Source organism: Bos indicus, chromosome 24, assembly GCF_029378745.1.
Source record: "Bos indicus isolate NIAB-ARS_2022 breed Sahiwal x Tharparkar chromosome 24, NIAB-ARS_B.indTharparkar_mat_pri_1.0, whole genome shotgun sequence".
Classification (NCBI taxonomy): domain Eukaryota; kingdom Metazoa; phylum Chordata; class Mammalia; order Artiodactyla; family Bovidae; genus Bos; species Bos indicus.
This window is the reverse complement of record NC_091783.1, coordinates 39,843,585-39,860,683: the sequence shown is the minus strand read 5'-3', so window position 1 is coordinate 39,860,683 and position 17,099 is coordinate 39,843,585. Positions and strand designations below refer to the sequence as shown.

General features: G+C 41.2%; 1 protein-coding gene across 1 annotated transcript in view; it reads left to right on the top strand.

The window, feature by feature from the left end:
- The window catches only part of L3MBTL4 (L3MBTL histone methyl-lysine binding protein 4), a 155,397-nt gene that overhangs the window by 27,903 nt on the left and 110,395 nt on the right, over nucleotides 1–17,099 (top strand). The window contains 7 exon segments of the mRNA XM_070778597.1: nucleotides 243–318; nucleotides 321–411; nucleotides 1,299–1,303; nucleotides 1,517–1,575; nucleotides 6,052–6,062; nucleotides 12,480–12,545; nucleotides 12,548–12,588. Coding sequence (XP_070634698.1) covers nucleotides 243–318; nucleotides 321–411; nucleotides 1,299–1,303; nucleotides 1,517–1,575; nucleotides 6,052–6,062; nucleotides 12,480–12,545; nucleotides 12,548–12,588 — 349 coding nt within the window.

The window sequence follows — 17,099 nt, the reverse complement described above, 5'->3', positions numbered from 1 at the left end:
ATAAAACCTACCTGCATGACAAAAGAGAAAAGCACAAAATAAAAGCTTGTTTCCTGGGAATTTTTTAAATGAATGTATACCTGGTAACAGTCCGTTGGAATATTTTTACTGGCTGGCTTCATTCTGGAGGACAAGTGTTGATACTCGGTAGACTTTTCTGATGATAAACGTCACAGTTTTGACAGTGGCTCAGTCCTGTTTGGTGTCCTTTCTGCCTCTCCCTCGTTGTGCTGTTACAACAGGCCAATGCCTAAGGAATTTCAGGTCAGAATGAAGCTGGAGGCCATCGACAGGAAGAACCCTTCCTTGATATGTGTTTGGAGACCATAGCAGATATTGTTGGAAATTGCTTGCAAGTGCATTTTGACAATTGGGATGATAGTTACGATTATTAGTGAGACACCGACATGCGTTGTATTTCCATGTGTTCGTGTTTGCTGTTAAGAATTTATGTTCACTCCACCACTGAACAGTTTCAGCCAAGTCGCTGTTCTTGCTGTTCTTATAGTAACGAACATCAGGAATTTCGAGGCTGACTTGTCACTACCTTCTCTTGCTTGTGAACTGTTGAATTAAAGAGCCTGAGAAACTGTTTCTCCGTCTCTGAGAGGTTGCCTAATGAGGTCTCATCTGAAATAATGTGACCAGTTCAGAGCACTGCACCATATCATGTCTAGTTTGTAAGGGAAGCATTTTTGTGAAGAGAAACTTAAGAACTTACAGTATTTTTTTTTCCTGAAAAATGTTGAACTCAGACTGTCATATTTTTAAAAGGAAAGATTCGGGGAGACTAGAGAGAATAATTTGAAAGCCTACGGGGAGCAGAGAAAATGTATGCTTGCCATGCCATTAAACTAACATTGCAGGAGTTAAAAGGATTTTTGGGGTGAAAATCTGAAATATGGAAGAGGGCATGGCAAAAATAATTTTTGTGGCCTTTCTTCAGAGTATATATCCTGAATAATCAACAGATCCCCACCTGAGGCTGTGGTTCTTCACCTGCATGTCTCTGGGAGGGGGGCAGTTTTCATCTTTGAATTAAGCAGAGTATAGCTTCATTTCTGTATGTGTCTTAGGTAGAATAGTCTGTGCCCCTGGAAAAGAAAGAGGGAGGAAATTGTAGGCATATGAAGTTCGGTCTGTCCTATTAAAATTTGGACTGACCTATTAATATTTTCTTGCTGCTGGCAAGAAGTGGTAGGAAAGGTTTATTAAAATATTCACTCTTTGGGGAGATCACTGGCAGTTCAGGTCCTAGTCAAACACTTTTTAAAGAAATATTTTTAAATTTCAAGAAGGTTATGTAAAAGAAGTTTGGCCACTCAGCTGACAAAATAGAATCCTAAAATTACTTCTGATTTTCTTAGGCTGTAAAATATTTTAGCTGTGCAGTAATATTTTCCATGTGTCTTTTAACATCCAGAATGATCACTACTCTTGGATTCTTTCTCCAGTGTTAATACGGGATCTAAAATAGAATCCTGTTTCTGCAGGTATGATGTCAATCGTCCTTTAGGTCCAGCCAGTTGGTTGGTGTTGGGATCATGGAAGAACTCTGTTAGAACCCCAAGATGAGTGGGCTGATTGAGTTCTCTGAAGCCATCTCTACCTGAGTGGCAATGCCCATTTTATTTTTGTTTATGCAAACCACATTTCAATACAAAGGGTGTCATAAGGATACTGTAGAAGATTCTGTTAACCCTTGAGGGACCCAGAGGTTGGGAATCTGCAGATCCTTCCTCATAATACAAATGGACTGTGTTTATAAAGACATATTAGGCAGCTGTTTAAAAAGTTGGTACTGTTTTTTATCCAACGAAATGAGAAGCATTGCCATGAACCAACATTTAAAACTATTTATTTCCACTTAGGTAACTTAACTTATAACTAATGTTAATTCATTAACTGACTTTGACCACCTGATGCAAACAGCAGACTTCATTAGAAAAGACCCTGAAGCTGGGAAAGACTGAGGGCAGGAGCAAAAGAGGACGGCAGAGAACGAGATGGTTGGATGGCATCACCTAGTCAACGGACGTGAGCCTGAGCAAATCTGGGAGGTAGTGAAGGACAGGGAAGCCTGGCAAAAAGTCGGATACGATTTAGCGACTGCACAACGTCAACAACAAGGTTATTAAATATACTTCACTTTGGAGTTAAATGTAAGAAATGCAGAAACCTAAAAAGTGAAAATTGATAATGAGAGCTCAGACTTGCCAGATTCTTTCACCAAGCCAACTTAGTGGCTGAACACTGACATAGGAACTCATTTCTTGTTATTTATCTGTTTCCTCATTACAGAAACAGAATCTCTCCACTTACTTAGTTCTCTGATTTATTTCAGTGGCATTTTATAGCTTTTATTTTATTTTATAGCTTTTCTTATGTAGATCTTATATATATTTGGCTAAATTTTATAGCTATTTTATTACTTTGGATGCTAATGTATACAGTACTATGTTTTTAATTTCAAATTTCACTTGTTCTTTGCCAGTGTATAGGAAAGCAATTGAATTTCTATATATTAACCTTGTATCCTGCAACCTTGTTATAATCCATTATTGATTCTAGATTTTTGATTAGTTGCTCAGTTGTGCAACCCTTTGCAACCCCATGGACTGTAGCCTGCCAGATTCTCCAGGCAAGGATACTGGAGTGCTTTGCCATTCCCTACTCCAGGGGATCTTCCCAACCCAGGGACTGAACCCAGGTCTCCTGCATTGCAGGCAGATTCTTTACCGTCTGAGCCACCAGGGAAGCGCGTAGAAGGGAGAGAACCTAGTAAGAATAAAAGAAAGGGATCTATATATATTTGTGTAAAAACATTATCAAGATCTAATTCACATGCTGTACAATTCATCCATTTATAAAATCCAGGGTTTTAAATATATTTACACAATTGTACAGCCATCACCACAGTCAGTTTTAGAATGTTTTCATCACTTGGGCCACTTAGCTCTTATCCCCAACCCTCCGATTCTGCAGCATTCGGAGAACATCAGTCTACTTCCTGTCTCACCCATTCTGAATATTTCATGTAAATAGAATCACATGAGCTGTGGCCTCTGGTGTCTGACTCCTTTCACTTAGCTTAATGATCTTAGAGTTCATCCACATTGCTGCATGCATCGGAGTGCATTGTTTCTTTTTAGTTTCTAATAATATTCTTTGCGTAGATAAACCACAGTTTGCATATTCAGTTTATCAGTTGATGGGCATTTGAGCTGGTTTCGCTTTTTGACTCCTTCAAATAGTGCTGCTGTGAATATTTGTGTATGCGTTTTTGCTTGAACGTGTTTTCTAGGGTTTATACATAGCATTGAAATTGGGGTCATATAGTAATTCTACATTTGCCTTACTGAATAGTGAGTAAGTAATTACTTACTGTGGAGAAGGAAATGGCAACCCACTCCAGTATTCTTGCCTGGAGAATCCCACGGACAGAGAAGCCTGGTGGGCTACAGTCCACGGGGTCGCAAAGAGTCGGACACGACTGAGCGACTTAAAACTTAATTACTTACTGACTTTTTAACCACAGGAGGCTGCACTTTTTAAAATTCCCACAAGTAGTGGGAAATCCCATGGAGCCCTGGGGGACTACAGTCCACGGGGTCGCAAAGAGTCAGACACGACTAAACAACAAGTGGTGTGTGAGTGCCACAGCTTCGCCACATCCTTGATGACACTTGCTGTGTGTTCCTGTGTACTACTTTGTAACAAATTACCATGAAGTTAGTGAGCTGAAGCAGTACAGATTTCCTGTCTTATTATTCTGGAAGTCAGCAGTTCAAGATGGGTTTCACTTCGGTTTTGGAATATTAATGAGGAATTAGTGGGATGGGTAGATTGAGGTCTTTTTATGAAAGACCTTTAAAAGCCAAAGTGAGGAGTTTATAGTCAAACACTGATGTAACCATGGTGGAGCATTTATTTTGCAATAATAGGCCAAATTGGGGCTTCCCCTATGGCTCAGCTGGTAAAAAATCCACCTATAATGCAGGAGACACAGAAGATACAGATTTGATCCCTGGGTTGGGAAGATCCCCTGGAAGAGAAAATGGCAACCCACTCCAGTATTCTTGCCTGAAGAATTCCATGGACAGAGAAGCCTGGCGGGCTACAGTCCATAGGTTGCAAAGAGTTGGATACAACTTAGCAACTAACCAACAACAACAATATGTAATTTAAACAAGAGATAGGCATACCAGACCACCTGACCTGCCTCTTGAGAAACCTGTATGCAGGTCAGGAAGCAACAGTTAGAACTGGACATGGAACAACAGACTGGTTCCAAATAGGAAAAGGTATATGTCAAAGCTGTATATTGTCACCCTGCTTATTTAACTTATATGCAGAGTACATCATGAGAAATGCTGGGCTGGAGAAACCACAAGCTGGAATCAAGATTGCCAGGAGAAATATCAATAACCTCAGATATGCAGATGACACCACCCTTATGGCAGAAAGCAAAGAACTAAAGAGCCTCTTGATGAAAGTTAAAGAGGAGAGTGAAAAAGTTGGCTTAAAGCTCAACATTCAGTAAACTAAGATCATGGCATCCGGTCCCATCACTTCATGGCAGATAGATGGGGAAACAGTGGAAACAGTGGCTGACTTTACTATTTTTATTTTTCTGGGCTCCAAAATCATTGCACATGGTGATTGCAGCTGTGAAATTAAAAGACGCTTACTCCTTGGAAGGAAAGTTATGAGCAATCTAGATAGCATATTCAAAAGCAGAGACATTAGTTTGCTAACAAAGGTCCATCTAGTCAAGGCTATGGTTTTTCCTGTGGTCATGTATGGATGTGAGAGTTGGACTGTGGAGAAAGCTGAGTGCCAAAGAATTGATGCTTTTGAGCCGTGGTGTTGGAGAAGACTCTTGAGAGTCCCTTGGACTGCAAGGAGATCCAATCAGTCCATCCTAAAGGAAATCAGTCCTGGGTGTTCATTGGAAGGACTGATGCTGAGGTTGAAACTCCAATATTTTGGCCACCTGGTGCAAAGAGCTGACTCATTTGAAAAGACCCTGATGCTGGGAAAGATTGAGGGCAGGAGGAGAAGGGGATGACAGAGGATGAGATGGTTGGATGGCATCATTGACTCGATTGGACATGGGTTTGGGTGGACTCCGGGAGTTGGTGATGGACAGGGAGTCCTAGCGTGCTGCGGTTCATGGGGTCGCAAAGAGTTGAACAAGACTGAGTGACTGAACTGAACTGAACTGAAACATTAGAATAGTCATCTTATTGTTCATACTGTTTTTGTAGCCTTTCCCCCCACTTACTTGAAGATATAATTTGAACATATTCCCTTTCTTTAAATAGTCCTTGATAACCTGGTTATTAATGACTGCATCCTTGTCTATATGTGAGTATACTGCACTTTATTTTTGTATTGTACATTAATTTTGTCTAGTTCTTAAATAACAATAGAAGACATGCTTTTATAAAAATAGTTATATGTTTATTGCTTAAATTTTTTTTTTAATTTTAAATATTTTTAAAAATCTAAATAAAACTTTTTTAAGTTTGTTATTATTTTGTGGTTGTTGTTAGTGGAATTATTATATTGCAGAATATGGAGGTAATTTTTAAGCTTTGAGTAAATATTTATAGATTGCCCTTCATATATTTTCTTTTCTTCCAACGATATAAGAAAATTCAGATATTAAAAAGAAAAAAATGGAACAAGACCAGATATCTCAAAATATAGACACAGATTTTATGTGAAGATTTTAAATTTGTTTGCCTGTTTTTTTCTATTGAGTTGTATCAATTCTTTATATATAACCTCTTATCAGATAACATAATTTGCAAACATTTTCTCCTACTCAGTAGGTTGCTTTTTCATTTTGTTGATGATTTTCTTTTCTGTGCAGAAGCCTTTTAGTCTAATGTAGTCCCACTCATTTCTTTTTGTTTTCATTGCCTTTGCTTTTTGTATCAAATCCCGGAAGTCATCACCACTATCAGGAGCTTATTGCCTGTTTTCTTCTAGGAGTTTTTAGGGTTTTAGGCCTTATAGTCAAGCCCTTAATCTACTTTCCAGGTTTGTACAAGGTAAATTAACCTGCTCCATACTGGCATTTCTCTGTAATAGATTTATGTTTGGCATCCTCAATTACTAGATATTAATCAGTTTTCATTCACTAATTTCCTTTCCCATTTCCAGGAATCTTTGTTGCCAATTCGCATCTGCTTTTGGCTTTTTACCTGTTTTCATTGTAGCTTTATGTTCTTGTACTAGTTTCATTAAAGTTTTTGTATAATATACATGTGTTTATACTGTATTATTACATTCATTTCTCCTTATACCCAAGTTACTCTCTTCTAGTAAATAGCAGGTGGAGGTAATTCCTCCATGCTAATTTTCATGAGCTAACTAGCATATCAGACCATTCTATAAAATGTTAGTGCCGTAATACATTAAGAATGGATTTCTTGCTCCTGTCAAAGTACAGTCATGGTTGATAGGAGTCAGTTCTGCTCCATTTAATTACTATCCCCTGGGTCCTTGGGAATCTTTTTTTCTCAGACCTGAGAACGGGAAGAGGGCTGATGGTCACACATGAGAGGGCTTTGGGGCCAGACTCAGAAGTGGCTTCTTGCATCGTTTCTGTGCACATGCATTGGCCAGAACGCAATTACGTATCAGCATTTAAATGCACAGAAGTAAAAGGAGTGCAGTTCATCTGTTTCCCCAAGAGGGAGATGAGCAATTAGCCATTCCATGCTATGCATTTTTTGCTAATTCCCATACCATTGCATATACACAGTCATGCACACTCGAACATGCATATGTTCATGAGCCCATGTCCTTTATAAAATCACTGCCTGCGCTATAAAAATGGGTTAATATTGTGTACATCTGTTTTCATCTTCTCGTTCCCAGTCAGTGGTGGCTTTTCTCGGTCTCTACCATTGGGAGGCCTAGACATATGAAGTCCCTGCTCTGCCTCATGAGCATGACCTGAATCAGAGCAAGAAGTAGTGTCTGAGGGGCTTTCCTAGAGAACCCAGCCTCTTAAAATGATGGCAGAACCCAGTCTGGCTTCCCTGGTGCTGGTGGTCTAGCCCCCATTGCTTGCTGGCACAGGTGCTTGCTCCTGTCTCAGTGCCCAGCAGTCTTGGAGCATCACTGGGCCTCAGAGCAGCTCCCTGGAGATCTTGATCTCTGTAAATTGCAGGTCAGGATACCTGGGCTCCAGCTTTGCTTATTAGTCGTCCTGCTTTTGACATGTCAGCCAGAGTACCAGGTCTCTCTTTCCTCATCGACAAAATGAGGAGTTATTAATAGAGGAAGAGGACTCTTAAGTCCTTCCAGCATGTATTTATGGTCAATATTCTGTCTGTTCTTATTGAACCTTCTCAGTACGACTCAGAAGATCCCTGTTTATTGCTTGTTATTAAAAAGACTGTTGTCTATTACTTGAGAATTGCTTGTCCTGGGACACCTATGATTTTGGGTTCTGAAATTGGCTTGTGGTATAATTACTGTTGTCTTGCCTCCATGGAACAGATTACCCAGACCAGAAGGTTAGGAATGTAAGGACTTGTGTTATTTATTCATGATCCCAGTTCTCTTCTCATTAGACTGTTGTTCCTGGGGAAAGTGATAGAGGATGTTGTTGTGAGCAAAGCCTGGAACCCATCTCACTGCTCAGCTGGTCTTCTTACGTGGCAAGCTGGGGTGTGTCATGCCTGCCTCCTGCGAACACCACACATCAGACGCCTCGTCTGGGCTCCGTCCAGGCTGGAGTGCTGCCTGGAAGTACCAGTGGGATTCTGAGGCACCATTAGGACACAGTGATGCACCAGAATCATTACTGGCTCAGCTTCCAGTGAACTCATGTGGGTGGAGCACACCATACATAAGCAGAAGCCAGGTAGACACGCTTCTCTTGGCCGTAAGTGAAGAGGGTGAAGGCTGTTGTTGTTCCCTGTATTTTTTTTTTTTTTTCTTGTTTCAAGTATGAATTTAGCCATGTGACCGGATCTGTACCCTGCCCCTTCCTCTGTTCCTCTGCCTCCGCCCATGAGCCTGGCAGGACTCAGGTCCAGGCAGGAAGAGGAGAGGGGGGAATGGGTGTCATTTGCAAGGCTTTCATGGCTGGAAGACACTCTGTTCTTTGGGTTCATTGAACAGGGAAAATAGAATTCATGCATGTGTTTTCTTTTTTGCACATGCACAGCTCATTTCTGGAGAGTCACACAGAGGCAGTTAATACTTAAGAATCACTTAACACAATCACAGTCTTTTATTTTCACATATTGATCATGTATCTGGTCCTATCACTTCATGGCAAATAGATGGGGAAATAATGAAAACAGTGAGAAACTTTATTTTGGGGGGCTTACAAATCACCCCACTCCAGTACTCTTGCCTGGAAAATCCCATGGATGGAGGAGCCTGGTAGGCTGCAGTCCATGGGGTCGCAAAGAGTTGGACACGACTGAGCGACTTCCCTTTCACTTTTCACTTTCCTGCATTGGAGAAGGAAATGGCAACCCACTCCAGTGTTCTTGCCTGGAGAATCCCAGGGAAGGGGAGGCTGGTGGGCTGCCATCTATGGGGTCTCACAGAGTCAGACACGACTAAAGCGACTTAACAGCAGCAAAATCACTGCAGATGGTGACTGCAACCATGAAATTAAAAAAACGCTTGCTCCTTGAAAGAAAAGCTATGACCAACATAGACAGAATTTTAAAAAGCAGAGACATTACTTTGCCAACAAAGGTCTGTCTAGTCAAAGCTATGGTTTTTCCAGTGGTCATGTATGGACGTGAGAGTTGGACTATAAAGAAGGCTGAATGCTGAAGAATTGATGCTTTTGAACTGTGGTGTTGGAGAAGACTCTTGAGAGTCCCTTGGACTGCAAGGAGATCCAACCAGTCCATCCTAAAGGAAATCAGTCCTGAGTATTCATTGGAAGGACTGAAGCTGAAGCTCCAATACTTTGGCCACCTGATGTGAAGAACTGACTCATTGGAAAAGACCCTGATGCTAGGAAAGATTGAAGGTGGGAGGAGAAGGGGACAACAGAGGATGAGATGGTTGGATGGCATCACTAACTCGATGGACATGAGTTTAAGTAAACTCCAGGAGTTGATGATGGACAGGGAAGCCTGGCGTGCTGCGGTCCATGGGGTCACAAAGAGTCGGACACGACTGAGTGACTGAACTGAACTGATTGATCATGTAAAGCGAGTGGGGCTGTTCCTCTGGCCTCAGCTGCTGGGTCTGTCTTCGGGGCCAGAGCAGCACTGGATGCCTGCTCACCAAGCGTTCCTCACCCCACCACTTGCAGGTCTCATTTGTTGCCATTACCCTCCCTGAATGCGCTGGTCAGGTCCCCTGGGGGTCCTCCCAGGTGGGGAACCTGGAGCTGGCTGAGGAGCCTCAGTGCTCAAGGGGCAGATTCAGATCTTGTGCAGAAATGTGGAGGCCCAAGTAGCAAGGAATGAGTTTGGACAGTTTTTTAAAATACGAGCTATAAAGGTAAATGCAGCTGCAGAAATGTTAAACCAATGTATATTTTAAAATTATAATGAGAAATAGTAAACTTTGGAAATTGTAATTCCAAACCTTTAGTTATGAGAATAAAACCCTAATCGATGCAGAATAATTGGAAGAACTGGAAAAATCAATTCACAGTTTGAGGTCAGACAGTGATTGTGAGTCTTTTCAAACTTCTGAGGAGCCTCCTGGAGTGAGCTGGCCGGGCCACTTACTCACACCACCTTTGCACCCTGGTCCACCTGCTTGACCTTGTGGAATCAACGCGTGGACCAGTGAATGACTGCTCGTGAGCATGAAGGCAAGCAAAACAGCCTACTCAGAGGTTATCATAGACTTCCATTCTTGCTGCTGCTGCTGCTGAGTCGCTTCAGTCGTGTCCGACTCTGTGTGACCCCATAGACGGCAGCCCACCTGGCTCCCCCATCCCTGGGATTCTCCAGGCAAGAACACTGGAGTGGGTTGCCATTTCCTTCTCCAATGCAGGAAAGTGAAAAGTGAAAGTGAAGTCGCTCAGTCGTGTCTGACTCTTCTCGACCCCATGGACTGTAGCCCACCAGGCTCCTCCATCCATGGGATTTTCCAGGCAAGAGTACTAGAGTGGGGTGCCATCGCCTTCTCCGTCCATTCTTAATGGGGCTATTAAATTGTTGTTGTTATTCAGTTGGTAAGTCCTGTCCAACTCTTTGTGACCCCATGGACTGCAGCATGCCACGCTTCCTTGTCCTTTACTATCTCCTGGAGTTTGCTCAAACTCATGTTCATTGAGTCAGTGATGCCATCCAACCATCTCATCCTCGGTCCCCTCCTTCTCCTCCTGCCCTCAGTGTTTCCCACCATCAGGGTCTTTTCCAATGAGCTGGCTCTTCACATCTGGTGGCCAAAGTACTGGAGCTTCAGCTTCAGCGTCAGTCTTTCCAATGAATATTCAGAGTCGAGTTCCTTTAGGACTGAATGGTTTGATCTTGCTGTCCAAGCGACTCTCAGGAGTCCTCTCCAGTACCACAATTCAAAAGCATCAGTTCTGTGGCTCTCAGCCTTCTTTATGTTTTTTAACTCTTGCTTTTAGTTAAAAATACTAAAGTGGAGGTGACTTATTTACTATTGTTTCTGTACACAAATGTAGGTGACCACTTTCCTCCTCGAAGTGCTTTGAAAGCCCCATCAACCTCTGATGCTGAGCCCCTCATTTCTGGTCCTGTCTGTCCACCGAGTGGGAACTTTGACCTTTTCATCTCAGGGACTGCTGGACAGTCAGTGATGCCAGAATAATATAGGTGGATCATATGTAGTCCCTGTGTGTTAGCTGTTCACCCATTTTGAGGGAACACCTTTTCACACATTTTGATGGAATATTGCTTTTAGCAATTTGTTAGAATACCAACTTGTAAAGTTCAAATTTGTACTTATACATTTATTCCAGAATTAAACCAAGTATAAAGAAAGTGCACTGATAGCATAGTTAGGGATATTTATGTTCTAAACCAGTGGTTTTCAAGCTCTATTCCCTTCCAACTCTGTGTCCTCAGGGCTCCCTGGCTCATCTTTAATCAGAATTTTCTATAGTGAGCTTCTCCATATTATTATTATTTTTTTTTACTGGACGTCTTCTCAAGATCAAAAGGGATTTAAAACAAAATGCTATTTCGTTTTTTAAAAAGCAGTTGATTATAATAGGTCCAGTTAGGAGGAAGAGGGATACTCAAATTAAGAGGGCTGGAAGTTCTAGTGTACTAGAAAGAGTTTTATGTACAGCAAAACATTCAGCAAGTAAAAGTACCAGTTGCTTGTAGTCTCACATTCCTTCTTGCTTTATGTCAAAGCTTCATTTTATTTTTCCAAGAAGAAAATTACAAGAAAGTAAAATTACAAAAAGATCTGGTCAAAAGGGCAACCCCCAGGCTCTGTCACAGGGTTGTTACGGGTTCACCTTAAGCTGTATGTCTTTGGCATCTGAAACAATTATGTTTATTATCAGCACAGACCTCAGGGAGAAAAGAAAGATTTTCAAGGATCAGAGAGTAAACTGTAGTCAGTATCCTCCATTCAGTAGACATGATAATGGATCTTAGAGAGAAATATGTTTTTATAGAAGCTGTAGAGTAACAAACCAGGTATTGGAGAAATATTCAACTGTTTTGTAAGTCATGAATTATCAGAGGTTTTATTTTCCTGCTGCTATTTCTAAACTTGAGAAACCCAATACACTTTCATTTTCAAGCAAGTCAAAGAACACTTATAGCTTTCAGAGTGAACCTTTTTGCCACGTCTTAAACACTGGCCGAGTTGTCTTTTGACTGATTTTTTGGTGAATTTTCTGTTTCCCTGATTTGGTAAGCTCCAGGGCATTTTCCCCCACTCCATTTTCTTTAATATTCCTTGAGTGACCATCTTTGTAGACTCCTGGTTCCCAGCATTTTAAGACTGGAAAGAAACTTTAAGTTAATACAGTCTAACATGGTTATATTAAAGATGAAATAAGAGAAACACAGGCTGTGGCTTTAAATTACATTGTGGTATGATTTTAAAACAGCTTAACTGTTATAATTATGGCAGCTTTTACCTGTTTTAAATTTAGATATAAAGGATCATATATTTATCTTTTCTAATTTCTTAAGTTATAAGGTTAATTTTAGAAAAAAATGAAAGCATCTAAGCCAGTGGATAAATTATAATAAGATCCTTTTTTTGAACCCTGTGATTATTAATGAATTTATCATTTAATCTGTCTTTGTCTTTTAAATATCTTGAAAATAACCAAAACATTCTTTTAACTCTTACAGGCTTTTGTGAAACCTGGGTAAAATATTAATAATATGCATAAAATGTCTGTGTGTTCTTAGAACTACAGTTGTATTAAATATCTGATGCAAAAGTAGAACAGTCGTGTTTTAGAAAATGTTAGCAACACGTCTGAATTGTTGGATTTCTCATGACTTGTCCCTCTTGTAACATCACAGCAATGCACCATGGTTTTCTCCTGAATGTGAAACCGGAAGATGTGGGTAAGCGAAACCCCAGGTGAATTTGCTTGTTGCAATTATGGATTTTGACGACCAAAGGAAAAAGGTACACGTTTACATTAGTGTGATATTTTACTGGCGTTTTCCCTGTGTCTCCTGTGAGGCTGGCTTCAGAGGCTCTAAGTTCTTGTCTCAGAAGGAGGATTGAACTTGGTCTGAGTTCATTGCTGGTCTTGTGTCTCTGGTCTCGTGTCTCAGCTGACATGTGTGGAAGAGGATTCTACAGATTAGACACAACTGATTTTCTGAAGGCTCTCACACATCTTTGTTTGCACTTGCTGCTTAGATGTCATAAATTTTGTTCCTTTAAAAAAAAAGCTTCTTTTTGTTGGTATCATCAGAGTTTTCTTGGAACTGTTGTCATTAAGCAGCTTAAGAATGATTACCTCCTTGTTCTCTACTAGTCAAACAAAAAGTTTGATGTTGAAGTGAAAATCGATTCACAGATTTCTATACCATCCTTGTTGTGACATCTGTGTGTGTTTTTTTTAAATATACACATCTTCAAAATTAAATTATCCTTAAGTGAAAGCCTTTCATTTTTTTTATACAGACAGCTGAAAGCAACTGTGGAATTCAATAAATCTTCTACAGCATATGACAGTTCAAAATTCATTTTCCATACAAGCACAGTTTATTTTCATATTAATAAAAAATTGAAGTCAATGAATATTTATAGGCTTTATTAATAAAGATGTATTTAAGTTGGATATACAGTTGGATATAATTGAAAAGAAATCTTATTTGCTCTATGCCTAATTTGAAAATAACTTCTAATTCATCTCATAGAGAATAATCAGTATATATATATTTTAGTAAAATATAGAGATGAGTATTTGGCTTGGCCATGGGTTATCAAGAGCAGATATTGGCAATGTCCTTTATTTTTCTGACAAGTGAAAACAATAACTGTGCTAAATGCTATTCAGGAATATGTTATAGATGTTCTATCCCACATACATTGTTATTAATGTTTACATTTCATTTTAAGCATATTAAGTTCTTATTTGTGGCTTTCTATTGTTTACTCTTATTATAGCGCTTACTGTAGAAATGATCTTTGGATCTCATAATTATAAATTCAGTAATGTTTCATTACTGAAAATGAGCATCAATTTTTTTCTTTATATTCTTACTTAACTTTCATTATAAAATCACTACATTTCTAGGAAAAGCTTAATCTTGATAGTACATCACATGTTATTTAGAATTTTAATTGACAGATTATTTTCTTGTGATTCCTAAGATACATAATACAATAGTATCCAATTGAGCATATTTACAAGCTTATTGTGTGATCACATTGGATTAGTATTACCTTTTGAAATATCATTTGAAAATACCATATGAAAACCTTTAGCTCCTAAAGTAAATTTAGTATACTTCTTTATTTACTATCTCAGCATTGAACTTTTAAAATCTCTTATGATTTCGCTGATCCTTCCAAAGAAATATTTCATATGTCTTCTTTCTCTTTCATGGAAGTTCCTTTGTCCTTTATTAGTGGAAAAAAAGTTGAAAAGTATCTGGTACTTCTGACGAGATTAGAACCCTAATGTTACCTCCATGGCTGTGGGCAGAATGGAAATCCCTTTAGGATTTTAGGGCTAAATTAAGATGTGACATGGGGCTTTAGAAAATCTGCGGTGAATTGCTTCCACACACCCTTAGGTCTGCCAGAATATATCCATCTTGAAATGACATACATGTCTTGGGGCTTGTGGAGAATTTGAGGTCCCCCAAGGAGCCTCTGACCTCCTGCAGCACGTGCTGTCACGGCCCGTCCCTTGTCTCCTCCCCAGGCAGGCCCGCAGTTGGGTACATGCTCCTCCTGCCCCCGGAGGTGGAGGGGAGGAGATGGCCTGGGGGCTGGCCCAGTTGTCTGAATAGAAGCAGATTACAGAGAAGACTCAGAAGCATGGCTTCAGATCCTATTCAGCAGTGTTCCCAAAGATACAGGGCGTTGAAAATGAGCATCAGGTTTTTCCTCTGAATTCTTGTTCAAGGCGATTAAAGGTGGAGGGTGAGACTCTTTCCAAGTAGGGAAATTAGTTGCTTTCCCTATCTTCTCTTGGCCTGATGCATCCATCTGTGCCTTTATGAATGTGTTGATCCTATTGTTCCGTAATCTTCTCTTTTGAAGTCAATATCCTTAAGGACTGTCTTTGTCCCTCGCAGGATGGATGCTGAGTGTACGTGTGAATGAATGGGTGAGTGCAGGGGTGCTCAGTGGCATGGAGTGTACCCTAAAACCCTCCTATTTGAATGGGAGTCCAGTGTGTCAGTCACAGAGCACTCTCCCCTTGAGCCCAGCTGCCAGGAAATCTAAGGTGGCCTTCTGCACAGGAAAGCTCCCTAGGTCACCCTGGTGGGGTTTCTTTCCAGCTCTGACTCCTGTTTAACCAAGTTAGTAACTTCGTGGTTACCTGACCTATTTACATTTCCCCCCTCTGGAGAGCAGTGGCCCGTAGTGCCGCCGGGGAGGTTTGCTATAAGCATCGGGATAAGGAGCCTCGCTGTGCCCGGCTCTTTCTAGGGCCTCAGTGGCCACCACCATGGTTACTGGTCAGTGCAGGTGCTCTGGGCCGCTCTCCCAGGAGCCCTGGGCCTCATGGAAGTCATCACCAGCTGTAGAGGGAGAGGAGATGAGCCCAGGCTCCCTGGGGAACAAAACAGCAAGTCTTCCCGGAATCCCTGGAGATGCTGGCAGAGAACGTGTGATGTACCGTGGGCCCAGTCTTAATACTGATGGTGATGATGATGCCAGACACTTTTCTCAGGGCTTTTTATGCACTAGTGTATCCTCACAGCAGCTGGAACGATGTAATATATGACCCTGTGTGTCTGGCCTCTTTCACTTGCTGTAACGTTTTGAAGGTTTCATCCAAGTTGTAGCATGAATCAGTGTTTTATCCTTTTTTGTTTCTGAACAGTATTCCCTTGTATGGATGTATCACGTTTTGTTCATTCATCACTGATAGACGTTTGGGTTGTTTCCCTTTTGGCTATTGTAATAATGCTGCTGTGAACATCTGGGTGTGTTTTTGTGTGCGTGCATGCTTTCACTTCACTCAGGTACACATCTAGGAGTGGAATTGCTGGATCTTATGGTATTTGGAGAAGGCAATGGCACCCCACTCCAGCACTCTTGCCTGGAAAATCCCATGGATGGAGGAGCCTGGTGGGCTGCCAGTCCATGGGGTCGCTAAGAGTTGGACACGACTGAGTGACTTCACTTTCACTTTTCACTTTCACGCACTGGAGAAGGAAATGACAACCCACTCCAGCGTTCTTGCCTAGAGAATCTCAGGGACGGGGGAGCCTGGTGGGCTGCCGTCTATGGGGTCACACAGAGTCGGACATAACTGAAGCAACTTAGCAGCAGCAGCAGCATGGTATTTCTCTGTTTAAAATTGTTCTCCAAAGTGGCTGCACCATGTCACATTCTCATTGGAACCTCTCACAAAGGTCCAAGGAACCTCTCTACATCCTTGCCAACATTTGTTCCTATCTATTCTGTTTATTTTGTACTTATCCTATTGGGCCTTATGTGTTTAGATCCCGAGAGTCTGGATTATGACCTGTGACCACTTGCATCTTGGCCGAGAGGGGTGGGCTGCAGCAGTGGTTGCTCTGTGGCTGTAGTAACGGTGGTCACAGTAGTGGATGTGATGCTGTTGGTCTCCAGTGTCAGAGACACAGTCCTAGTAGAATAAGAAGACCCAGGTGCTGAATATGGGGTTTGTTCCAGGTACCTAGTTAGGTATGTCGTGTATCTCATCTTTATCTTCACAACAACTCTTGTTAATTTTTTTATTGAGATATAGTTGACGTGTAGCGTTGTATCAATATGAGTTTTAGGTGCACCATATGATTCAAGATTTGTTTATGTTCTGCAAGCATCACCACCGTAAGTCTAGTCACACAACAGCCCTTCTAGGTAGGTGTTATTTCTTCTTTATAGTCGGCATGGAGAACTGAAGTCGACCAGAGTGTCTTAGACAGTCTGCTTAGACTGTGTGCTTAGACAGTCAGTCGTGTCCGACTCTTTGCGACCGCATGGACTGTAGTCCATCAGGCTCCTCTGTCCATGGGGATTCTCCAGGCAAGAATACTAGAGTGGTTGCCATGCCCTTCTCCAAGGGATCTTCCTGATCCAGGGATAGAACCCAGGTCTGCTGCACTGCAGGCAGATTCTTTACACTTAGGTAATTAGACAGCTAGTGTACACTTAGATGTTTTGCTCTCATTTTAGCTCTTACTTAAGAGCTATGATGAGCCATTGAAATTAAGGAGCATCATTGTCAGTGTTGGAGAGTAGGACCATGGCAGTCTGTGTGAAGATATTCTACACTCTGCCAGGACTAGTCAGGCCAGGTATTCTGATTTTCATACTGAAAATTTCAGTTGTGTGTGGTTCATTGGTAGGTGAGCTGTGAAGTTTTTCTTACAATGGTAAGACTTTAAGATGCTACTTCTTGATTATATGTGTGCTGAGCGCTAAGTCGCTTCAGCTGTGTCTGACTCTTTGCAACCCCATGGACTATAGAACGCCAG